Source organism: Melopsittacus undulatus, chromosome 9 (genome assembly GCF_012275295.1).
Source record: "Melopsittacus undulatus isolate bMelUnd1 chromosome 9, bMelUnd1.mat.Z, whole genome shotgun sequence".
NCBI classification, from domain to species: domain Eukaryota; kingdom Metazoa; phylum Chordata; class Aves; order Psittaciformes; family Psittaculidae; genus Melopsittacus; species Melopsittacus undulatus.
In genome coordinates, this window is record NC_047535.1 from 10,259,737 (window position 1) to 10,285,575 (window position 25,839).

Genomic DNA, 25,839 nt, shown 5'->3' on the forward strand with positions numbered 1-25,839 from the left:
TGGGAATAAACAAACAGATTAGGGAAAAGAAGGCAGAAGAAAGTAATAATCTTTACTGTGAGGAACTGGACAAATGTAAACTGAAAGGGCCTCTGTGTGTAACAAACAGAGACTATAAAAGGAAGACTGTTTAGTGCTAAATCTGTTTTGTGTAGGCTTCTTAAGGAAAAAATATCACACTAACCATCCAAAAACTTTACACTTGGCACATTTGGTGCAAGGAACAGAAAGAAACAAAACACCTAAACCTCCCCAGAGCTTGGAAACTAGAGCCTTTTGAGTTGGTAACTTTGCAGGAAAACCAAGCAGTGCTAGAGGGATAACAGCAAATGCTTTTCCTCTCCCAGATTCTCAGCAATGGCCAATGCCGAGTCTCAGGAACTCAGCCTTGCCATGGGATAAGAGATCACTGTGGCAGTACAGTCACCTCCTTTCACAGTTGGAGCCCAGGAACCACAAGGGCCCCGCAGAGGGGGAAACCTCAAACTGGCAGTGTCTAATTTGGTTTTGTTTATGTTCCTGTGTTCTCTATTGATCTGCAAGGGGCTTGGAATCAACAGCAAAGACCAGCAACCTCCCCAGTAAAAACTGCAGAGGAAAAATAATCTCAGAATGTTTCCTGCTCCAAATCAGAAGAGAGCCAGATCTAGCAGCCAGCACTCGGGAAGCAGCCCCAAAGTTCTCTTGGTACAAGGCTCCTCACACACATCATCTCTGTACTGCAGGCTGGGCTTTCTGCTGGATGCTTTATTGTCTTTACAATAAAGCAGGACGGTGTCCATGGAGGTAGCAGGTAAACCCCGTAACAAGGTGAAACAGGTTCTCAGTAGAATAAATGCAATGGGGAGGAGAAAGAACAGAAGAAAAACAAGGTTGGAAATAATCCTTTGGGAATATTTAACCCTCAAGTGACTCTCACCAGAATCTAATTAACAGATACACTGACTCCAAAACAAGACATGGGTGTCTGTCCTCTAATGAGCATAGACTGAATAGTTTGGACACTCCACATGGTAAATACTTTACAGTCACCAAAACATACCCCACTGAAGAAGCCTTCACAAGTTTCTCAGAAGAGTACAAAGTACACAGCATCTGCATGGTAAAACATAGTCCTGCTCTCACCACAAATTATCAACATCCAGTTTTTCCCACACATCTCAGATTCTTAACTGCTGTCCATAAATTACAATACAGAAAGCACAGAACATCCAGCTCTTAGGAAAGTCCCTTTGCATTTGATTAAAGGGGAAAACACATCACTTACAAAAGGCAAAGATACTGCTTGCTGACTCTCCGTAAGATACTTATGGGACTACCCCACATCCGTGACCAGGCAGTATGTCCACTAAAAGATGCACTAAATTTTAAGAGTCCTTTCTCAATAAGGATAGTGCAGATTTCAATGTTGTCAGCATAATCTGCAGGATATACGTTGGTTACTCTTTAAGAGCCCCTCATACCCAGGACACCTTCTCCATGTTTTAGCCTACAGAGAAACCAGACTAAGAAATCCTTCTACTGGTATGGACTGCATTGCCTTCATGAAACCCCTGGAAGGCTGTATTCCTTCTCCTGTCACATATGCAGAAATTCATTAATCACTGAGCAAACGGCATCAAATGCTGGGGTTTTCAAGCATGTGATATGTGCGTTTCCAGCTGTAGTGTAAGAAGTGCCAGCATCTATATATGCACTAAGGTATGACCATCATTTAACAGATGAATAACCAGTTTTTGCACATGAACTGGCATACTTCCTGCCATGGAATAACAAATAGACTCCCTTTCAGAAAAGAAAGTACTGAAATATCAAAACAATTCAACTAGTCCATGGTGTGCTGCCTGCAGGTGTCTGATACCCATGAAAGTAAGTAAAAGGCAGCATGCTCTGTGATGACCACACCATGCTGCCGCCTTGCTCGAGGTCATGGTCCAGAACTAACCTGAGTCTGTATCAAAAGCTTCTGAAAGTAATTCTCTTCCCCCAGTTCCAAGCTGTACATGCAGAATTCTGAGGTGCCAATTTTTAATATTGTAATCTTTCCTATTTGTTCTTTTTCAATTCAAGGTTTTTTTCTCAGTGCTAAGAGCAATTTATTTTCAACAGCAATGCTAACATAGAATAGCTTGCACAAGCAATGGTCTTGCACAGGTTGGTGCAGTCGATTTTCATGCTTCCAGCACCGCCAGGAACAAGTGCCATGGTTAAACAGCCAGGAGACATCTCTGTCAGTAGGTGGAAAAACCTGCCACATGCAACTGCTCTCAAATACAAGTTCAAGGTAACTATCAAAGAGGGACTGCATCACTTCACTATAGCAACAGCCTTTTCCACAATTGATGTTTGTTCCATACCTTCAAAAGACATGATCTCAAGTCATGAATTTTACCACTATAAAATACTAAAACAGGAATTTTTATCACTATAAAATACTTGTCTTGTTTATATCTAAAAGTTAGGAGGGAAAGGGGAGAAAAGAACAGATTCTTGTCAATAAGACTGATGCACCCAAGATTTTGGAATTACATTCCTGCTTCAAAGAGGCATTTTTATCAGTAAGAAACTCTTTGTAACAGCAAGAAAACAACAACCAGCAGCAGGCTGGGAAGACAGATAAATCTGGTGAGAGGCTGCAAAGGAAACAAAAATTAAGCAAATACATATTTAATTTTGCTTTAAACCAAAGATCCATCTTTTCTTTTTTCAAAATAAAGTTGACACCTTTATGAAAGATTAATTATAACAGTAATTGTATGATGTGATTGAAGAAATAATAGGAAAGAGAGGACATACAAGAGGAATGAAGCCCATCAGCATTCAAATAGAGAAAACCAGAAAAAAGTTCTGGTTGATAATACACAGTTTAACTTCATGCAAGAGATGCAAATACTGGTAGTAAAACCAAGAAAGACAGGAAATATGTCCTGTAACATGCAATATTTTACTTGGAATACTCAATAATACATAGCAGATTGCATAAGCCTGATCAATACATCCAAAGTAAGATCTCCTTTACCTAGGCAAGGAATGCATAAAGGCTGGTGAACGACAGCAAAAGAAGGACTTGTTTCAACAGGGTTTGGTCCAAGCTAAGTCACCAGTTAAAAAAAGGCATCTTCCTATACATCTGTTGTGTAGGTAATATTTCTCTGAGACCTGATCTGCTAACTTTGCAGACAAAAAACAAGCTTTTACTACTGTTAGCTCTGCAAAACCAATAGAACCACGGCTGAGCAAGCTGGAATTTTTATTGCTGGCAGTGAAGTAAGATTCAGACAGAAAACAGCTTGATTGTCAAACCCAAATGCGAGAGTTTGAAATATTGGCTGTTAGAAAAATCACCTTTTGACTTGTAAACAAAGCAAGGTTTTATCTGAAAGTGATTGAGAGAGAACAAGTGCAGAATCTCCTGCTGCCATTTTCACAATCACTACTGGAAACAATTCTGCTGTACAATAACAACCCTCTGCCCTTTTCCTTCTCTGCCAGCCCATGCACACCATTTACAGGCACAACTGGAAGAGCAAGCTAAAGACTGCTACAAGCTCCAACTATCACTGAGGTATGTCAAACATACAACAATCCAAAAGGTAAGGAAAGGTATGCAGCTTCCTGGATGGCCTGCTCTGCTCTGCCACTGCCCTGCTGTAAGACAGTTTATCCTGTCTTCGTAAGACCAAAAGTGGAAGCACAGAAAACCCCCTTATGGACTTGCTAACCTCCTTATAGAATTCCTGCACAGTAGACTCCCCAACCCTTGTGATTAATCTACTCCTTGCAGGAACTATACAGGCAGTCCCTATCACACTGCTGGGATATTTTGCTGTCCCACACTGCCCAGAATCCCATGCACTACCCCAACCACAGAGTCCTTGGATAGGCTGCACTGAACACACACACACGCTCACACACACACACCAAAAAAAAGTGTGAGGTGACTCTGGGCTGCTTCTCCCATTTCCTTAAAGGCTTGATCACCTCAGGTCTTTGTGAGGGGATCTACATAGCAAGATGGCAAGTATCAAAGTTAGCTCTGACTTAGTTTGCTCAAGGACGGGAAACAGTATAGCTGTATCACCACAGTACTTGGCACACATCAGTCCTGATGTTTACACAGCTCTCCTGCTGCTGCCACCCAGGCTGGCCTGGTCATTCAAAACTAATTCACATTCCTCTATGTATTATTACTCTACCTCTGCCCTTTAGATACACTGAGAGATATCTCTACTGGTTCAGATGAGGAAGGATCAAACTGGAAAAAGCAGATCCCATGAACACAATTCTTTACATCTGGATGTGAGACAAGAGTTTCTCCTGCCTCCCTGCAAAGAAAAGAACAATGCCACTTGGCCTGTATCAAGACTTCTTTCTACATCCCAGAAGAGTTATTTGATCTGTGCAGCCCCAGACTGAGTCAAGGACATGAATTACATGGTAACATTTTACATATCTGACTTAATCACAATTTGAAACCTAAATAAGTAACTTCTTTTTTTCTTTTTTTTTTTTTTGCCAGGACGTTAGCCTTTTCTAAGGTCACCATTCCATCCCAGAAGGAGCTGTCAACCCCCTTGCCCCCCTTGGCGTCTGGCTTCTCAGAACATATGTAGACACTGCCCAGTCAGGCAGGAAAGAAGAAATTGTTATGAGAAGCTGAAGCTCCAGCTTAGACCATATTGCTTGAGACCACACTTCTGGATCTCCTACTATCAAGACCTATTTCAGGTGATTCCAGCACCTCACTTGGGGTCCAAGATCCTATCAAAGAAACCCCAAGTACTTTAATTATTTTCTATCTATTGTTTATTTCCTAACTATTACACCTACTATCAAAAGTAGTGAGGATTTCCTTGGAAGCAGCCATGCCAGGGCTACTGTCCCACACCCACTGGCAAGCAGGGTCCCAAGGAGAAGGGCAAAGGCAGGGAGGATGCACAGCAGATTGCTCCAGCCAACATCCAACATCAGACATCACTGGGAAAGCTGTGGTTAACTGGTTCCCTCGTTTTGTTTCTGAAGGAATATTAGCCAGTATTTTTTTAATCTAGTTCTGGTTTAGCACATTCCCATGAGACACACAGTTCAGCAATCACCAAAAAGATGTTTCAGTTTAAAATGTCAGAATACTTTTTATTCTGATAGACCTGTTCATTTGTCACTGGCTAAATGCAACAGTTTAAGAAAAACACTTTCTACAAAGAGATAAATCCATCTGCCTTGTGTCCTTGCAGGGGAGGACTCCACCTCTGTCCTTCCCATCTGCAGCATACCGATGTCATCAGCCAGGGCAGCCACTGGCAGGACAATGCTGTTTACGGAGGACTGCTGTTGGAAAACCACTTTTACCTTAACACATCAGGGATTAAAATTATTTTCAAATATGTTTAATTACAAAAACACAGCCATACAAATATACGAAGTGTGCAATATATTATTTAGATATAATAAGATTGATTTTTTTTTTCTTCCAGTTGATAACTTCATTCTGATAGCTTTAGTGTTCATTTTCTCTTCTTACGGTAAGCAATTGGGACACCGAATACTGGTGCTAACATTAATTATGCCAGCAGATGAACAAGTCCTCTATTACCGAACTAATTACTTCTAATAGCACATGCAACTCTTGCACTCTCCTTATGCATACAGAAGAACAAGTTTGTGTCTTTTAAAAAACTGTACGTCTTTATCAAGAGTGAATTAACCAAGAGTTTAACTCCTGACAACATCATGGCTGGTTTTATTTTTACAGTTGGACTACGTAAGCACTGAAGTGTACAACAGCCCTATAAACATACAGGAAAATGATCCCTGTCCCAATGAGTTTACATTCTAAGACACGGTTTCTTGTTAGCACTGATTCTTTCCACTTTTCCAGACTGATTATCAAAAGCAGTTACAAAAACCTGTATAAAGGATGTGCTACTGCTGCTAACACAGAGAAGATGTGTCATTAAACAGAAAGAAAAATAACCACAGTTCCAGTCACAGACAAAAAGCTCCTATAATTTAGACAAAGCTAAATGAGGATTTTTAAACTAACAACCATGTGTAGTCCTTGCACCACAGTTGCTTATCTGTCACAAAGCAGACAAGCTATACAATGTCCTTGACTGGCCATTATACATCATTCAAAGTGAATGTTTTTCTATTTGACCATCTTATCTTCCTGTCTGAGCAATGAAACCCATGAGTAAAATATCATCCTAGATCCAGAAAGTCTTTGCCAAGGCACAGTGTGATCAATCTCAAGGATTTCTGAAAGAGGAATCTAGTGGTTATAAAAACAATCACTGAAAATACTGATGGCTTTTCCCAAGCAACTCTCTTATTTTATCTGGGCTATATTTGCTGTAGTTGTGTAAGTTTCATTTGGGTAATTACTAATTCTATGGTGCTACCCTTCACTTGGAAAGGAGTTAAAAGGTTTAGAAATGCCTACTTTAGTCCTAAAAGGTGCTATTTTACTAAAAGCAGTTAGCATCAAGCAACTTCTTTCTCTAAAAAGATGTTTTCAAAAAGCAAGTTAGTGCTGACCCAAAGATGTGCTCCAAGTGTGAGTAACATGAAAACAGGCTGGGGACTCCTGATCCCAGGGCATATGAGGACTGTGCACACCAGAGCAACTGAGCTTGCTTAGGTCACCATGCACACACACTGGAGATTCAACATGGCATCAAAAGACCTCAGTAGGCTAATGCCAGTACAGCTCACCCTCCAAGTCTTGGTAGAGATATATCAGACAGGAAGAAAATTGCCAAAACCAAATAATAATATAACAGCTCTGAAAAAAACAGCCTTTCCATAATTCTATGGCTTCCAGCATCAGCTTGGCCCAGAATATGTGTACAAAGACAGAAGAGGCTTCACCTCAGAGGCCAGCACATTGCTTTGATTTACTTGCATAATACCACTTAAATGAAACTTTGTCCCAGCCTCAATGCAATCAAGAAGAGATTTAGGCCTCTCTCAGTCTATTCACACTACTCTCAAGAAAACGAAGAGGAGCTGCTGGGGGCTAAAACCAGACTGCCGAGTAGGGAGCTACTGATGCAGCTTCATAAGCAAGGTGGCACTCATGGATCACTCTTTAGTCATCTCTGTAATGGTCACCAACTCTTCAAGTGCAAAGATGTAAAACAGCAGTTAATTACATTAGAGACACAATGAACATGACCCTCTTTAAAAAAATGAAATTATGGCTCCTGTTGGGAGTGTATCTGGAGGAACAGAAACAATTTCTTTCACTCAGCCCCTATCCAAGAGAAAGCTGTCACAAAAATAGCCTGAGCTTCAGTACTTTGGGAAGCCATTGCAAGATTCGTAGTAAGGGGGAAAAATCAATTTCCATTTCAGATCAAAGTTCAGTTCAATCACAACTGTTCATACAGATATTCCCTTTTTACAGCAAGTATCTGAACTGACATGGTTATAAAAATAGATGGGAAATGTCTGATTTTTATTATGAAATTGTCAGCAGCGGCTGAATCACACAAGACAGAGTCCTTGCTCAATGTCATTTATGACAGTCTCTAGTCATATTTAAATAACTAAAATTCACATCCACAAATTATAATAAAATAATTTACACATCATCTAATTATGCTTTGTGAAAAACAAAATTGTTTTTTCCCCACAATGTTACTTATTTTGGTTAAGCAACACAAGAACATACCCATAATTTCAAATATCAGTGAGGAATATGTCTTAAACATAGAACAGCACTGCAAGTTTGAAAGCTGATTAAAAACTTTTTTCTAGTATGGCACATTAGAAATTAATTTACTGAATTTTAGATTAAATAAGAGAAAAAAATATTTTTTTTGTTTACTTGAGTTTGCAAACACGTCTATGAAAACACTCCTCTAATATCAGATTGATTTATATGAATGGCATTTTAAGGGCCACTGACCTTGGTGTAAATTATTAAAAGTACACTGTGTGTACTAACTAAAGATTTTTCAGGGAGAGATCTGTTTACTAGCTTTGCTTTTTTGTAAACAAAAGAGATTCTATAATTTCTAGGACAGTGTTGTATGCCAGTGGGTGCGAAGAAGTTAGACCTTCTTCAAAGACCTTCACCCAACAAAACATTTCAGTTAAAAACAAAACAAACTACTCAGAGGAGCTGCTCTGAGTTTCATTAGTGAGACGATGTATGCTATTTGTGACCCCAAAAAATACAGATGCATGCATATGTAAGCATTAGAAACATGAAAATGGCTGTTGAAGATAGAAGGCAATGGCAAAAGGATGAATAGAAGCTGCAGAAAGAAACCTCTGCTATGTATAAAAGTTAAAGAAAAGTTAAAGAAAAACTACAGACCACCACAGAAAACCAAAGTAACAAGGTCAAGCAGAAACAGGCAGTAAAATGGCAGCTCTGCTGTAGAAGCAGCTCTGGCATGACAACATTTGTATCACAAGCTGCCCTTTTGCATTACCAACAAATTGTCACCAAATCACACCTGTTAATTCAGTATCTTCTGTACAATAATAATTTGTCCCATATTCAAGCATGAATCTGGACTAATTTAATGAGATAATTATTAGATTAAATTTATTCTAAACAATGGGATCAATTAACTGAGAGTTCAACTTTTCCTCAATAACCTTAACTTGCAGAACATAGAGCCACGCACTTTCAAGCCTGTTCTGAAGAGCAGTGCACTACAGCAAAAGCACACAAACAGCAACAGAGGACAAAGGCCATTAACAATCATCTATTTGTCCTAATTCAAGGACTGTTCCCCTCTGTTCTACTGCCGGGTCTAGCCTACAAAGCCTTGCTGACAAAAAATTACTTTCCTTACCAAAGGTTTGCAAATCCCCACATTATGATTTCATACCTCAGCCAAACTATTTCCTGTTAAATCTATCTGGCCAAAAGAGGAAAAATTCCAAAAAAGCACCTCTGTTATGGCAGCATGCGGAGTGCTAGCAGAGTTCCTTAGAGCCCTCACCGTCACAAATTCTCACTGCAGAGGCATCATAAAAGCAGGCAAGTGGTTCAGAAGACATCAGCTGCCAGAACCTGTAACAGTCCAAAGTCTCAACAAGGATGAATAGTGCGGCATGTGCTGACTCCATACCAGGTTCTCACTTCACTTCCATTTCACCTCCACAGTCCTTAAATCCTGCCATAAGTATAACAAGTGTCCCAGGAAACTTTCTTACTGCAAATGAAGGTAATATTAGCAAAACTGGTTTTGCTGGTGTACTTTATACCAGTTACTCAGCTGAAACAAGCTATTCTAACAAAAGCATGTTGCCGCATCCACTACCACTTCATCCATAACAGAGATTTTTCCAGTATAAAGTATTATTAAAAACCCAAATCCCTCACTGACATTTCTAGGCTAGGTAACATTCCTCAAACAGGCCTGGCCTTGACTGTACCAAGACTTTGCATAAACTAGAAGTGTGTCCTAAGTATAATTCCACAAGTCAAGAAATACAGGAAATTTTTCTATTGTGGAAGAAGTTACACCACTGTATTTGTTCTCTCAAATGGCATAAACTATGCTGTCATGAGCACAGCAGTATCAGTATTGCTGCAGTTACAGCAGGGCTTTATCCTAGCCATGTCAGTAAGAAATCAACAACATAAAGAAGAGACCATTGCAATATTAACATTTGAGGTGAGAGGATGCCTCATCACCTGAGAGCCTAGGCACCTGTTCCTGTAACAGGTGATGGGATCTTTCAAGACCATGTATTTAAACAGTATTTACTCTTTCTCCAGGCCAAGTTGAAGAACCTGGCTTGCTAAATTGTGGTCAGCAAGCTCAGTCTCTATTGCCTTTAAGCAGGTGTTTCAACAGCTCTCAGACTGTATTTTTCGATACTATCAGGGGAGAAGGGGGGGGGGAAGAACAAAGCACAAAAAATAATTTATATAGAAACAGATAACAGTGTACTATTATCTCTTTTTAAGTGAGCTGAGTAACAATGGATTGCGTATGTATGCTCATGGGGAAAAAAAAAAGGGGGGAAAAAACCCCCAAGCCTGTAGGTCTTCAATCAGTATCATACAGGAGCTGCAACCCATGCAACTTGGCCACAGCCACTTGTCCTCACCCCAGCACCACTATCAGCTTGGCAACTTATGTACAACAGCATTTACTTTAACATGTGAAGATGTATCCACGGCCCTACTACTATGTGTGGGATTACAGTACAGATCAAAGCATTCTCACTATCCATTAATGGGGGATAGTTCTAGCTTCTAAAACTGCCTTCACCAGTTTTAGAAGAAGCAAGACTGCAGTAATAAATCTGATCTCCTGTAGCAGGAGCTGGAAGTTGTACCCTCCTGTCAGCAGGTTACACTGTATGATGTATTGTGATGCTTTGGCTGCAAAGAAGCTGTAGCCTGCAGTTAATGAGCTGCTCGAAGTAGCTGTGAAATTGTCAACTTAATTAACCAAAGTTTAGTTATCAGCCATCTCTCAAAAACCCTGTGTGAAGAAGCATGTTCTGGAAATGCCCAGCTATGCACTGCAGGGAAGTGCCATGCACTTTTCTGAACTAAGAAATTAAGAGCTCATGTGGTAAGTGCTATTTTACAAAGAGTCCCCTGGCTGGCCCAGCATATTAGGAATCTTTATAAGTTTTTATACTTTTAGAGAGTTAAGAAGCATATGTATATGGACCTGGGAATAAAGACATGTATGACTTAGAGAGAAGGCAAACCTCCTGAAGAAACCTTCTTGTGAAGGTCCAAGCTCTCAGCATACAGTACTGAGTTCTGCATATGGATGCATTGACACAGCAGCCATGATCCAAGAGCATTTTCCTCCTCCAATGAAGTCACACAACTTCAGAGGCTGTCAGGAAGACCAAGCTGCTCTATACACCCTAAATGTATTTCCATCCTTGTTGTTCATGGCTTTGAATAAAGCACTTTAACACATACCACCGTCTTTCCTGTACCTTTACCAGGTTAGCACTTGTTAAAGACCCTGTCCAAGCTAGATTAAAAAATAAGACCTTAGGGTATACCAAGTCAGGAGTTCATGTTCTGTTTAAATTAACTGCAAGATAATTGGCAAACATCTTGTACATATGTATTCCTCTGGATAATCTGTTCATGTCCTAGGGCAAAAGTAGCTGTTGTAACCAAACTGAGCTACAACAATCCATCTGGGCTTAAGAACTTATATTTAAACAAACCATTACCACTGGACCTAGTTCATTCCTCAGTACAGATGTCTGGGTTTTCCAAACCTAACTCAAACTCTTAAGGATATGAAGACCCCTTGCAGCAATGCTGTTAGCCATAATCCCTTCACCCTGGCAATCCTCTGCCATACTTTTCCCTCTACATACTTTTCCCTCCCTGTATTTGTTCTCTCAAATGGCATAAACTATGCTGTCATGAGCACAGCAGTATCAGTATTGCTGCAGTTACAGCAGGGCTTTATCCTAGCCACGTCAGTAAGAAATCACCGACATAAAGAACAGACCATTGCAGTATTAACATCTGAGGTGAGAGGATGCCTCATCACCTGAGAGCCTAGGCACCTGTTCCTGTAACAGGTGATGGGATCTTTCTAGACCTGCTGGTGGAGGGAGGGGGAGTTAGGTAGTATGGTTACATGCACCATATATGGAATAGAGGTTCCGGTGATGGTGAGGCTGGTAACGGACATTTCTTGAAGCTTCTGGGAGCTTCTCGAAACCTCTCGACGATGAGACCCCAGCAACAGAGGGAAGCAATGGAAAAGCGCCACTTCAACATCCGGGCGAAAGGAGACAGCGGGATTGGCTGAAGCCTTGAACCGAGAAGGATAAAGGACAGCGCTCAAAAGAGCCAGTGTGCGCATCTTGGGCAGAGCGGAGATTCCCTGGCACACCCAGCGCCGTTTTTTATCTGCGATCACTTGCTCAATTTAATAAATTTATAAAATTGCGTTTTAAAACAAGACTGGCTCACTCATTGATAACACCACTTCCCTGATGCCTTTGGAAACTTAAACATATGACTCTGGGCAATAAAACTATTTGATATGTCATGCACATTATAGCTGTTCAATTTGCATCTATCATCCTATGCCAATTTAAATGATGGTTAAATGAGGATACCTCATTATGTTACTGAATGGACAGATATCAAAGTGCAGAAAGTCACAGGGCAAATTCTTAGTGAAGCTCCACTGTGTGAATGGGTCTGACACATAAAACACTGCAATTCACATGGAAAACTGCACTTTGGACACGAAATCACACAATACGTGCAGTCTCAGAAACAGTCTTTTAATTCCATCCAAGGCTGGTAAAGCATTTTACCACATGGGCATAGTATATCCATACACATGACCAAAATAGAACACAATGCTAAATTGTTCTCAGGTGTGAGGTGTGCTTCTTTGGCCCCCTAATAAAATACAATTTACATAAAGCTTGTATTGAGCCAAATACTCCTGGGGCCAGTCTCCTCATGACCATTTTCGCTTTAAGTTTCTTTCACTTTTTGCTGACAGCTCATCAGAGCTTTAGCTGTCCACATCTCTAAATATTTATTTCCTATTTGAGGACTCATTTGAAAGTCAGCTGGCATTCCAAGTAGAATGCTAAAAGAGTGGAATATTTTCAAAATATTGTTACTATTGCTTAAAAAAGTAACTTCTCAAGTTCCTTCTCAAGGTGATGGCCAAGAGAGGTGAACAGATGTTCATATAACTAAAGTAAACCAGCAGTTTATCACTGTTGGTAGTGGCAACTGTTGGATGTAACTACCTCAATGGATGTTAAAAATAATTCTCATTCAAAACCCACTCATTTTCTTGACATTTATTTAAATATGAAGAACGGATATTAAAGCATGCAATATAGGAAGCAAAACAGTTCCAAGACAGTTGGGTTTTTTTTCTAAGTTTCCAAAGAATTATAAGCAACTTTCTTAATGAGCCATTCTTCATATTCATGTAGATTGAAAGCATATTCTAATCTAAATACATTGAACATTAAGTATCTACAAGTGGTTGCAACTATTTCACCCTTTAATATCCTTAAGCTTATATTTAGACTTAACATTTTGATTATAAAATCTGAATTGCTGTCATCTTAAAAAGCAAGGCAATACTGGTACCTTGCTCTGGGATTTCACACCACACGTAACACTGGGAATAGTAGAAAGGGAGGGAGAGCTAGTAAGTGTATCACCTCCTGTTCTGCCTCACTTGTAAGTATATTCTACAACCAGAAAAATTCTCACTGTGGATGTACTTACAGTTCAATCTGAGCCATACAATTAAGAATACAAAGGTTACAACACAGTAATATAAACACCTATAACCACAGAAATAAAGGCTTGTGTTTAATACTTCCTCTATTGACACACTCAGCAGAAAAAGAAAAGCTTAGAAATTAACTACCTAAAATGACAAGGGAAAAGACACAAAACTAGCTCAGACCAGGGACAGCAAAACCCATGCAAAGGGCAGAGAGAAGTCAGTGTTTCTTGTCTGGCATATGAATGTATAGCTGAAAGGAGTTTCAATAAAGCTTCTACCAACAGTAAGTACTCAAAAAATTCAAAAACCTTGCTCATCCCAGTCATGCAAGGAATTGTCCTCAGATGCAGTGACACATTTTGCATGAGTTAGTTTGCATGGTCAGGAGAGGTACCAATAATAATGCTTTAAGAACTGAAAACACAGTTTATGCTTAGTAGTTTAGTACCCTAAGTGATTTACAGTTTGTTTTTTCCCCATTTACATTACAAGCAACAAGAAATTAAAGGTAAAGATAAAAAATTAGACTTAAATATGAACCCAGTTCACATGTTACTGCATCAGTTCACTTCATACCATTGAAAAATAAGAAACCCTTCCCCTGGAGAAAAATGGTTCATGCCTTGCAGCAAGAGCACAAGAAGCATCAGCATAAAGTCTGGAGCTGTAAAGACTGAGAAAAGTTCATGTGTCTCAGCATGGGAAGGATACTCTCAGTGGGAGCAAGGATGCCTGCACAGGAGAGCTGACGTCAGTGGAAGTGGGAGGGAAAGGGTGATGGGAGGTTTGTCAGGGAAATGATTGAGGATAGTGTCAGTGGGAACAGGGAGGAATCAAGAAAGAGTGGACAGCCTCAGTGGAAGTATGAACAGTACGTGTGGGAATTTCAAAGGGAGGGAGAGCTTGTGTGTTCCGAGGGGAAGGAATTACCAGAGAGGCAGGAAGAGAGAAGACAGCTTAACTGACTAAATAATGTGCTGTTAAATGCTGAAGCAAGATCCACTTCAGCGCTGCAGGTACAACAGAGCATACAGCCTCCTGTGTGCAGAATTATGCAATCATTGGCTTGCAGCGACTGCAAAATTCTCAGGCAATTTCACAGGCTTGAATGAAGAAAACTTACCAGCTGTAAGGCCACGGATTTAAACTGGCTGTCCCATATCAGCTGATAAATCAAAAGGCTATTTCATTTAGCCCTGCTGGCTTAGGACTATTTTTAATTTAAAACGAAGTTTGGATTTACTCTCTCATCCCTCTGCACTGAAATGCATATATTTCTGTGTTACATCTACGTGACAAGGAGAGTTACGCAAGAGGAAGGAAATCTCATATACGTAAAAGAATGACAGAGCAAAATAAATGTGCAATGTATGTGCTATTCTGAATAATAATGCAATACAGAAGAGGAGTGACACTCACACATGATGTTGGGACAGCATATGCTTATGAATACCCAAGCCAATTGTAAATAAATCATAGAATCATTAAGCCTTTATACCATTCCAGCATTTACCCCACCCATGCTATAGATTAAACAGATGTATTATTCTCAAGGTATTTAAGCAGGTTTCTAGAAAGTGAAGTACCTTTACCATACAATCAACACCACAAATGTCTGAAAAAGAAAATCATAGCTAGAAATACTGTCTGTGAAAGACAATCACAATTTTAAATCCACTTTCTTGAAACTGCTAAAGCCAAAAAAAAAAAACCCAAACAAAAACCAACCCACAAAAAACAAAACAAAAACAAAAAACAAACCTCCAAACCAAAAAATCCCAAACACAAAAACAAACCCCTCTCCTCTGCAACAGTACAGGGAAGTGTCATTTGATATCCTTAATGTAGTAGTGGATAATCAAACCCAAGTCACTACATCCAAGTCTTGCTCATCTTTCACTGGGAAAGTGCAGAGTTTAAGCTGTGGAACTGATACATTGAAAATTAAGGAAGAGTTTTCATGGTGGTTCACTTTTTGATACCACAGTTATTCCAAGAGGCTCTTAAATTTTCAAATAAAAGCACTGTATTAAAATTCTAATGAAGGAGGGAGATACATGTCCTATGGCCAAATACCATTTATTAAAAGGGCTCCTCCATTTCTCGCATACTGTCACATATACATACCAGAAAAGGGTATTATGGCACTTATCGCTGCACACACACATTTTCAGGACTGCTCAATACATTTGCTATGGATAAACTTAGGGGTTACTGTGTTAGAGAAAAACAGGTAACATTCTTAGCTAGAGTTTGTAAACTGATGCAAATCACAAAATACAGTATGCTCACACCACACTTCTGGAAAATCATCTTGACCAGAAGAAGGATAAAATAAGACATAAGCATAAAGCCAGAATAGGTCTGGGGCTAATTAGCAATATATGTAATGCCATTTTACAATTAGCATGAGTTATTTCTTTCTAGATACTTTCTGACTTGAAAAACATGCACTATAGCTAAATACCAGATTTAATAAAAGTTGTTGCACTATTATACATATTTTAATAAACTTAATGATAATGCCAGCCAAAATGAAAATATGAAATGTACACATGGGCCAAGTTTTGTTTTTAGTTCTAACACAGAACTCTTGGCTTTAATCTGTGCATATACAACAGAAGACTGTGAATGAATTTCAAAGTGCTCTGAAACAAAATACAAGTGCCATTCAGGCAGGTTATTGGCTATTCACACAAATTCTGATGACATGACCATTGCTCAAAGCACAAAAGCACCTTGTGTTCATGTGAGGGTATCCCAGGGGCCATAAAGGGTGTACTACAAGCACAGTGAAGCATAGCAGTGGTTCTTAGTAGTGCCCTAATTCTTACAGCTCTTCTTCAAATCAAAAATCCTTTTAACTCCAAAACAGCACATGGTCCTTCCCAATGCTCCTTTTGGTTTCAGGAATTTCAGGTTCCTGTGCATTATCATCAATGTTCTCATCAAACTTTATTTGTTTCCAAACAAGTTCAGTGTCCTATGAAAGCTGCTCTTTGTGACAGCACAGCCCTCTCTCCAGCACGACCCCTGAGACAATGCCATTATCCAGCACACTAAGAACTCTAAATCTGATCATATTATACACGCTAATGATAAAAACAGAAAATGAAATACCATGTTGCTTTATAGCTCTAAAGAGTATTATAGGATTTTGCACATGAAAATCAGGCAGATGTGATGGTTCCAACAGATTCTGTATTCAGCTGAGCACAGAATTCCATTCTCACTTCTCAAAACCCATGGTTTCACAGCAATGTGCTTAAAGTGATGACAAGGGCAGAAAATAAGACAGACTGATAAAAATCAGAATGACTGCCAATGAGAGTACAGCCTGCATAAAAACCAGCATCACCCTATAGCATCTGGCTGAATTATCCAAATTTAGGAACAACAATTTTTACAGAGTTCTTGAAATCAAGCAGCAAAATTTAACAAAATTAAGACCACTTCCCATGAGTGCCTCTGGAAACAGGTTTTGGAGGGTTTTTTTAACCCATAAGCAAGCACACAGAAGAAAAATTTCACAGAATATAAATTCTAAGAATACTTTCAGTTTAAATTCTGTAATGTGCAGTTATATTTAGTATTAAAAATTCAACTAGCAAAACTATTGTCAGGATTCTGATGACAAATTAAGCATCTTTAATGTGGTTATCATATTAAAAATGCCATAAGCATGTCTATCATGTGTGAACAGAGCCATAAAGTTCAGTTTCCCATACAGTGTTATTAACACACAAATTTAGTTTAATAAACACCATTCACCTTCATGTTCTGCCTTAGGTATTTTAATTCCTCCTCCAACTCACTACCAACAAAGTGTCTTTTCATTTTCTAGACTTTTTTTAAAGTCCTATGAACTGAAATTACTAAATTGACATAACAACAGAAGAAAATAAACCACATAGCTTAAGAAAATTATTCCGGGTCAATACTCCAAAAGCCATCTTAATGAGCATGTAAAAATCCTAAGAAAACTACAGATCATTAGTTCCTGTGAGTCCACAAAACGCTTGACATTTGGCTAGCTCTTGCCTGCATCTCAAGCCTGTATCTTTTATTTATGGCATGTGTACTTCAGTTCTTACCACAATAACCCAAAGCAGATCAGCTATATTATACAATATCCCTTGGGCTACTACAATTTTGCTTTATTTTTTATATTTGCAATTGCTTATTTTTACAAAATACAGATAGTTTCCCCCCAAAAAAAAACAGAGAAAATATAGGACAGTGAAAACCTACAGCGTTAGGTTCTTAAGTACAGCTTATACATAAACAGGCCATCAATAGAAAGTAAACAGAGAAGCAGCCACTCCACACCACTCAGTTAAAGCTAAAAAAAATTACAAATTACAATTTTTTTCAGCATGTCCCTAGCGCATTCATACAGCGTGGAGTTGTGTCTCTACACACGCTAGCACACTCAAAAAACCCTCCCAAAAAACACTATCTGCAGCAACAGACAAGGTCAACAAGTTGTTAATGTAAATCAGTACCCAGAGCAAAAACCGCTGCTGCTCTCCTTTCAACTTTCTGAATGGCAGAGGTATGCAAACCGATCAGCCCGGCTAGCAGATGCCTCAAACTGTGATTTGCCTCCGCTTCCAAACGAGACAAGCACAAACAGCAACACTGGACAATCCAGCACAAACATACACGAAGAACACGGTAGGAGTGCAGCTCCCATGCATGGCAGAGTCCCACCACGGGGCCTCCGGGTTCAGAAGCAAGACCCGTGCCCCTGGTTCAAACAGCTGACGAGAACAACTACAATTATTTCCTTCCCAACATTAGGAAAATGCATTTTGTGGAATCAAGAAAGAGAACTGGGTACATCTATAAAGTCGTTTCAGGAGACTGGTTAGTTTTCTAAATGAAAGTAAACGCTCAAGCCTGAAAAAGCTTCCCCACAACATACCACTTCAGCAGGGAGACTCCTTGGGTTAGACCACTACAGCCAGCTCCTGTTCTGAGAGAAAGTGTTTATGTTTAGCACTCTTTTTACCTTAACACTGGATCTGCTGGTCTCGACCTCTGCCTCCATGCTCTGGCTGCTCTCTCTCTTGCTTTTCTTAGAGGAATTAGTCCTCGCCTCATAAGTGGATGTGTTGTAGCATTTAATGAATAATCCTGGGACGGGGTTGCCTTGCTGCTGTTGAGATATGGTTGTATTGGTCTGGTGAGGGGAATTGCACTCTTCAGACTCACTGCTACTGTGACAGATCACTCTGCTGTCAGAGAGGTTGGTGCTTGGAACACAGCCCATGCTTTGTGGCCACCTGGGGAATACTTCTAAGTTGGGTATATATATATATATATATATATATGAATATATATATATGTATCTTTCCTTCCCGTTGGTATTTTCCCCCTGCTTAATTTTTTGTTAAAAGGTTGAACCTCTTCCCTGGGTCTCCGCTACACTCTGAAGCATTGCCATCGGTCCCTTTTACACACCAGAAACGTGTTTGTTCTCCTCGTCCTCCAGGAAACGGGTCCTTTTATCTCAATCTCAGCAGTGGGCTGGGGAGCTGGAGGGAAGGGAAGGGGTGAAATCAAGAACTGGTCTACTTCATATTTTCACAGATTATTATTAATTTTTCTAAGCCATCTGGGAATCTTGCTAGGGTTTTCTCTTCTCCGGGGAAAAACAAAAAAGGCAAGAAAAAAAAGGGGAAGGAAGGGCAAAAATAACAAGAAGCCCCCAAGCCCCCAAAAACACGCACCCCAGAGTCTTCTTGGCTCAGAGCGGCCGGGGGCACTGCACCATCTCCTCCTTTCTAGTCCGGAGCACGGCGCATTTTCCACAGGGGCTTGTACGGCGTGACCGGTTAACCCGGCAAAGGGCCGGGGGCCGCTCCCCACCGCCTCCTCCGCGCTCCCTGCCAGCAGCACTCACACCTCGCGGTCCTGCTCGGCGCTGTGCCGGGGTGTGCCTTGGGGCCAAAACCAGTAATTTAAACGAATAACAAGAATAACAGAATATTGCCCCTCCGCGCCGAGGAGCCGGCTGCGCCCCTCACGCCGCGCTGGGCATATCCCGCGCCGCCTCCGTCGCGGGCGGGCGGCCGCCGCGGGGGTGACATTCAGGTTCCCGTCGTCGGAAGGAAGAGCCCCCCGTCAGGCTGCAGCGGCATCCCGCCGGCGGGGCGCGGGGCAGGGGCGGGCCAGGCCGCAGGGAGACCCCCTCAGCGGCCGGGCCGAGTGCCGAGGGCGGCTCTCAGAGAAGCGAGGCACACAGCCCGGAGGGTTTCCCAGTGCCGCGGGATGAACCGGCGCGGCTGCCGGAGGCATCAAAGAGCCTCCATGTTGGGGGGGATTTCTTTTTTCTTTTTTGCTTTTGGTTTTTGGTCAGAGAAACGGTGCGAAAGGACGAAGAGAAAAAATACCAAGAATTGAAAAACAAGAGGAAAAATTAAAAGGAGCGATAAGTAGAAGGAAAACGATCCTAGCGTCCCATCCCGGCGGAAAGGGCTGCAGCGGCGAGAGCTCTAGTTCCCAGGGCCGTGGTGTGTGCATCCCTTGCGGCAGGGAAACGCCTCTCTCCTCGCAACCGCCGTCCCTCGCTCTCCGCTCACCTTGTTATTATTGATGATCCTCAGCTGCGAGGCAGCCCCCGCCCAGCGACCGCCTCGCGGCAGCCCCGCCTCGAACCCGCCCCGCCTGGCGGCCCCCCGCCCGCGCGCTTGACAGCGGCAGAGCCAATACAAGCACCCGACGGCGCTGACCTCCGGCCGCCGCTGGCGTCAATGCAAATCACCCGCCGAGGGCCAATGGAGCGGCGAGGCCGCGCTCGGGTGGGCGAACTTCAAACCGCCGCCAGCGCTGTCACCGGAGCGCCCCGGGTCTAGGACCCCCCTATCTCGCCGTTCCCCAATCGCGGGTCCTGGTCTCCGCCGCGGCCATGATGGCGGAGCGAGGCGGTTCCTCTGCGGCAGGTGTAACCGGGGCACTTACATATGGCTGCAAGGCCCGTGTCACTGCACGACGCCAGCCACCTCGGGACGTTTGAAAACAAAGACTTTGTAAAGGGAAGATGGTGCTATGGGGGGATACAGACCCTAAGGCTTGGAAAATGAACTGCAGACAGACTCTTTCTGGCACATGTAATAAACTTTTTCTGTTTCTATATAATATGGTAACAGCTATACTTTCTTATCATACAGATGAGTTGTGAGCAGAGATGTCTGCACATACGGTAAGAGAGAAAACAGTATTTAAATCTCTTTAAAATGCCATGCCCAGTGCCACACAAGTTACTGCTATAGGTAGTACATGTTTCAGGAGTACTAGCTCAGATTCAGTGTCAGATATATAACACTTTACCAAAGACCACACACAGACTTGGGCTTGTAAGAGCCCCGTTTGTGTTCCATATGGGTCATTCACTTTCTTTACTATGTCATTTGTCGCTCTGCCAACCTTTACTCTCTAATGGCTCACACAGGTGCTTCTCTGAGGTACTCTGTTTTCACTAGCTGAGGAACAGCTCAGAGGCAACAGCATTTTAGGGAGGACCCAATCAAACTTTGGATTTAGGAGCATGGAGAAAACCGAATATCAGACACACAACTTCTGTCAAAAAGCTTCAGCATCTGAGGAGGGAAAAATGATGTATCACATGCGGAAGCTACTTAAATTACTCCAAATTTGTATTGTGAAAGCTTTTGTGTTCCCCTATCAGAAGCAGTGTTTCAGAAGAAACCAATCTGGTGTGAGCACTGCCATGCATTCAGAGCGATCAGCCTTCGAACAGCAGCTTAACTACAAGACAAATGCCATCATAATTAAAAGCAAAAGATGCAGATAAATGATGAATATGGTGAACCACACAGCTTGGTGTCATCGGCAAACTCACTGAGGGCATGCTCAATCCCACTGTCTATGTCGCCGACAAAGACGTTAAACAGCATCGCTCCCAGTGCCAACCCCTGAGGGGCACCTCTCATTACTGGACTCCACCTGGACGTGGAAAATCATGACAGGAGAGCAGGGGCGGCCGTGGAGGGTGGTTGTGAGGGGATTTCATGAGGGGAGAGGAAAGGCAGCCATGAAGCTTGGGGGGTGGCCATGAGGGAAGATCATGAGAGGAGAGGAGTAGCCATGAAGTTTGAGGGGTAGCCATGAGGGAAGATTGTGAGGGGAGAAGAGGGGCAACTAACAGGGTTGTGGGGCAGCCATGAGGGAAGATTGTGAGAGGAGAAAAGGGGCAACTAACAGGGCTGAGGGGCGGCCATGAGGGAAGGTTGTGAGGGGAGAAGAGGGGCAGCCGTTAGGGTTGAGGGGTGGCCATGAGGGAAGATCACAAGGGGAGAGGAGAGGTGGCCATGAAGTTTGAGGGGTGGCCATGAGGGAAGATCATGAGAGGAGAGAAGGGGTGGCCATGAAGTTTGAGAGGCAGCCATGAGGGGAGGTTGTGAGGGGAGCAGAGGGGTGGCCATGAGGGTTGAGGGGCGGCCATGAGGGAAGATTTTGAGGTGATAGGAGAGGCAGCCATGATGGTTGCGGGTGGCTGTGAGGGAAGATCATGAGGGGAGAGTGGGGTGGCCATGAAGTTTGAGGGGTGGCCATGAGGGAAAATCATGAAGGGAGAGGAGGGGCGGCCATGAGGGAAGATCATGAGAGGAGAGAAGGGGTGGCCATGGAGTTTGAGAGGCAGCCATGAGGGAAGGTTGTGAGGGAAGAAGAGAGGCAACTATGAGGGTTGAGGGGCGGCCATAAGGGAAGGTTGTGAGGGGAGCAGAGGGGTGGCCATGAGGGTTGAGGGGCAGCCATGAGGGAAGACCATGAGGGGAGAGGAGGGGCAGCCATGAGGGTTGTGGGTGACTGTGAGGGAAGATCATGAGGGGAGAGTGTGGTGGCCATGAAGTTTGAGGGGCAGTCATGAGTGTAGATCATGAGGGGAGAACAGAGGCAGCCATGGGGAGTGAGGGGTGGCCACTATACAGAGTGGGCCACTACGGGGAGCAGATGACGGGTGGCTGTGAGTAGAGACCATGAGGGGCAGCCATGATGGGAAATCTTGAGAGGAAATCAGTTTGCCCTTAGTGACAAGATTTACTGGTGGGGTTGGCAGTCCTGGGGTAATGGTTGAACTTGATCTAAACAGTCTTTTTCAAACTAGTTGATTCTATGATTCTATAATATAGACAGCAAGAATGGCAAAAGCAGCTCTTGACTTGTACACATAAGAGCATCAGTCAATGCCAATGAGAACATCTTACAGGGTTAGGAGATGCAAAGCCAAATATCAATGCTTTTGAGAAATGTTTTTTCAGGATAACCACAGTACTTGCACTGTCAAAATGCTTTTATTTACTCTTCATAATTGCTAGTGTTAAAGCCTGGAAAATCAAGCCTTTCCTTCCTCCATGTCTCTGCCACAGTACTGTTTCAAGTATAAGCACTAGTCACGTAAACTTCATCCACCCCACTAATTTAGATGATCTATATAGCCTCTTAGAACCAGAAAAGATGTTGACTTCCTTTGCTCTCTCATCACTTTTGATGCCCACTTAAGATAAGCACTTAAAAATGAAGGGAAAGTCTTAACATACCTGCTTTAAACAGTGGGCACTGTTTGGAGAGAGATCTTGTCCTCATTCTTTCCTTTATGTTAAATGTTATTTACTAGATCCCATTAATAAGAACACACTTAAGTGCAGCTAGAAAGAAGCTGAGTGAGAAAAGAATACTGGAATTCTTACTTGTGCCATTAACCACAAGTGTGGGCTCTCCTCTTCTTCACCCTTAAGGATCTGTCAGCAAAACTGCTTTGCACTTGATTTCTGGTGGCACCGGAGGAGTCAGAGACAGCAAAACTTCATTTTCAGAGCTCCAGATTCAGTTTGCAGTGCTGACACCTAGAGTTAAGCTTTCTACTTTGTAAAACAAATGGGTTGGATTTGCAGCTACACAAAGATGAAGTGTACATTTCATGGTGTCATTTCAAAAAATATCAGTATTTAAAACATGTTTTCCTTCCACTTTAGAAGCAAACATTCCCATTCAGCCGATACTTCAGCTTATCCAAATGACAGACAAGTACTGGGGAAAGGGGAAGAAATGCTTTGTTCAACATTATATTATAATAGCATGACAAAACAACAAAGGGTGCACACAGATACGATGTACATGACATCTTTGCTCTTTTTCAAAAGTTTTTCTACAGCTAACCCTAGACAGATTATTTCACATTATCAGATAATTTCTGATTAGTTCAAACTACAGCGTAACTTCAAACAAATATAAAAAGTCTCAATTTGCAGGTTTTTCAGATGAGAACTCACACTGCCTTGAATGGGAGGATGAGGTGAGCACAAAATGTCTGAAGAACCCCTTAGCAGTTTAATAAAAGGCATTGAGAAATCACTGGAGTTGTTGCTACACTGATGAAAATCCAATGAAAGAAAAAAAAAAATCTATTTGAACCAGACAAGGGCACAGGCATTGTCTTGTTTCTCTTCAATTTGAAAATACTGGTGCTAGTTTTTATTGCTATAGAAAAATACTATCGAAAGTATAGATTTACCCACAGCCTAGATCAGAGAGAAGGGGGAAGACATCAAAGTCATTGCCAATGGTAGTCGTTTGTCACTACACTATGTGAGCTCTGTGAATAAAGGGGGTTGTTCAAGCTTATTTGCTAAACTGCAGCTCAGGAAATGCTGGGCCCTATTAAAAAAAATAATGCAAAATAGCAGAGGCAGAATAGGAGCATAGACACTGGCAGATTAGGGCTGTGGGGGAAGTGCAAGGTCACTATACAGTCAGTAAGTGAGAGGTCAGAAGAGAACTAGCTCTAGGAGACAGCTGGGGAATGGAAAGGTTATTTATGGAGAATAAGGTTGAATTTCATTCAGGACTTAAGAATATGAAAGAAGGCTAGGAAAGAGCTTGAATGAATGTTATCAGCTTGGTCTGTAGAGCAATGTGTGCTGTGGGAGATCAAAGTATTTAGAGAACAAACAGGTAAGCTTAAATTTTTAAAAGGATTGATAATTACAATATTCAGCCACTTCTCCATCTATCCCATAGAAAAATTACATTGGATCCTGCATTTTTGACAAAAGACTGAAAACCACACTGACTCACAGATCTTCCTCACTGCTCCCCGTGTCTGCTACCTGCTACCAAATTTCATAAGCGAAGGCATTTCCCTGTTGATGTATCACCAGCATGCATCCATTTCACCCAGCCTTTGGCCATTTCCTGTTGCACACAGTGAGTTCATGTAAGAGTACTGGGACCGTTCATTTTTGTCCAATTACACAAAAATGTGTATGAAGGCCTGGAAAAATGTTTGGTGCCAAAATCCAGTTCTGATAATATTTCACTGGCCAAGACACTGAGAGCCAGAATTATGCAGAAGAAATGACGGACTAACTCCTCTATGAGCAACAAGTATCAGTGTGCTTTGAAAAAATGTTTGTTCAGCAATGGCAGCATAAGTGTGCCTGCAACCCTGTGAACACAAGGCAGCAATCTTGATACAGATTACATTGGTTTAATTGCTTCTCTCCCCAGGTCAGCTGTAGGTTCCAAATGTGTCTTTTGGCCTTCTGAAAAGTTAGGCAATCCTGCTGGTCTATAAGCCAGCAAAGGAGGCAATGGGGAGGAGGAACTGTGGAAAATGTGCCAGCGCACAAACTGAATGGACTCTACACTGCTAACTACTGACACACACAAGCTGTGACAGAGCTTGTTTCTCCAGCCTTAAGATCTTTACTCTAAGGGTGGTGAGGCACTGGAATGGGTTGCCTAGGGAAGTTGAATGCTCCATCCCTGGCAGTGTTCAAGGCCAGGTTGGACAGAGCCTTGCGTGACATGGTTTTTAGTGTGAGGTGTTCCTGCCTATGGCACGGAGCTTGGAACTGGGTGATCTTAAGATCCTTTCCAACCCAACTATTCTATGATTTTAAAATAGTCTAGAAGAGAAAATAGGGACCGTATTCTGCCTTAGCCACAAGTTAGTATCAGCATTACACCCCATAAGCAGACCAGGGTACATCTGCTTGTTTGTGTATAAGCAACTGGAACTGGGCATTTTCAGGTTACATGAAATGTGTAATATCTGTCCTGGAACAGATCATCTCCCAACTCCTGGGGTGTACAGAAGTATAATGGGTTTATTTTTCTGCATCACTTTCCTGATATCCTGAAAAACCCTAAAGCAACTGTCAGAAGTGCTGCTCTGGAGGCCTGGCAGGATGTCTTGCTTGCTGCTGTTGTGTAATTGCAATTGCAGAACACAAGACAATTGGAAATCAGGGCCTTCAAGACAGTGTAAGTCAGCAACTTTTTCAACTCTGGTATCAAACACATTCAAGTTGAAAGCTCAGATACTTCATGTATGTACAAGCTTCGCCATCATAACTGGTGTCAAAATGGCTTTCATAGCTGTAGTTTACACGTCACACTCAGTACTGCTTAGTGGTCCGAAGGACAGGCACACTATTTCTGGGAGAAAAATGTAACCCCCTTCTCACTGTATCTTCCTTCCACCTCAATTATCCTCTTTGCTGTCCCACAATGTAGAAGTCTTTCCTAACCCCATCCTACCCTCAAGATTTTCTCCTTTTCTCATATTTCT

The 25,839-nt window shown here is 42.0% G+C and overlaps 1 protein-coding gene across 2 annotated transcripts in view; it reads right to left on the reverse strand.

Annotated features, from left to right (window-relative positions):
- Positions 1-18,815, reverse strand: part of LOC101874123 (high affinity cAMP-specific and IBMX-insensitive 3',5'-cyclic phosphodiesterase 8A) — a 116,281-nt gene extending 97,466 nt beyond the window's left edge. For both annotated transcript variants that reach the window (XM_031048685.2, XM_031048684.2), the window contains exon 1: positions 18,253-18,815. In XM_031048685.2, coding sequence (XP_030904545.2) covers positions 18,253-18,513 — 261 coding nt within the window. In that variant the 5' untranslated portion in view covers positions 18,514-18,815. The remainder of the gene's footprint in view (positions 1-18,252) is intronic.
- Between the last annotated feature and the right edge of the window lie 7,024 nt (positions 18,816-25,839).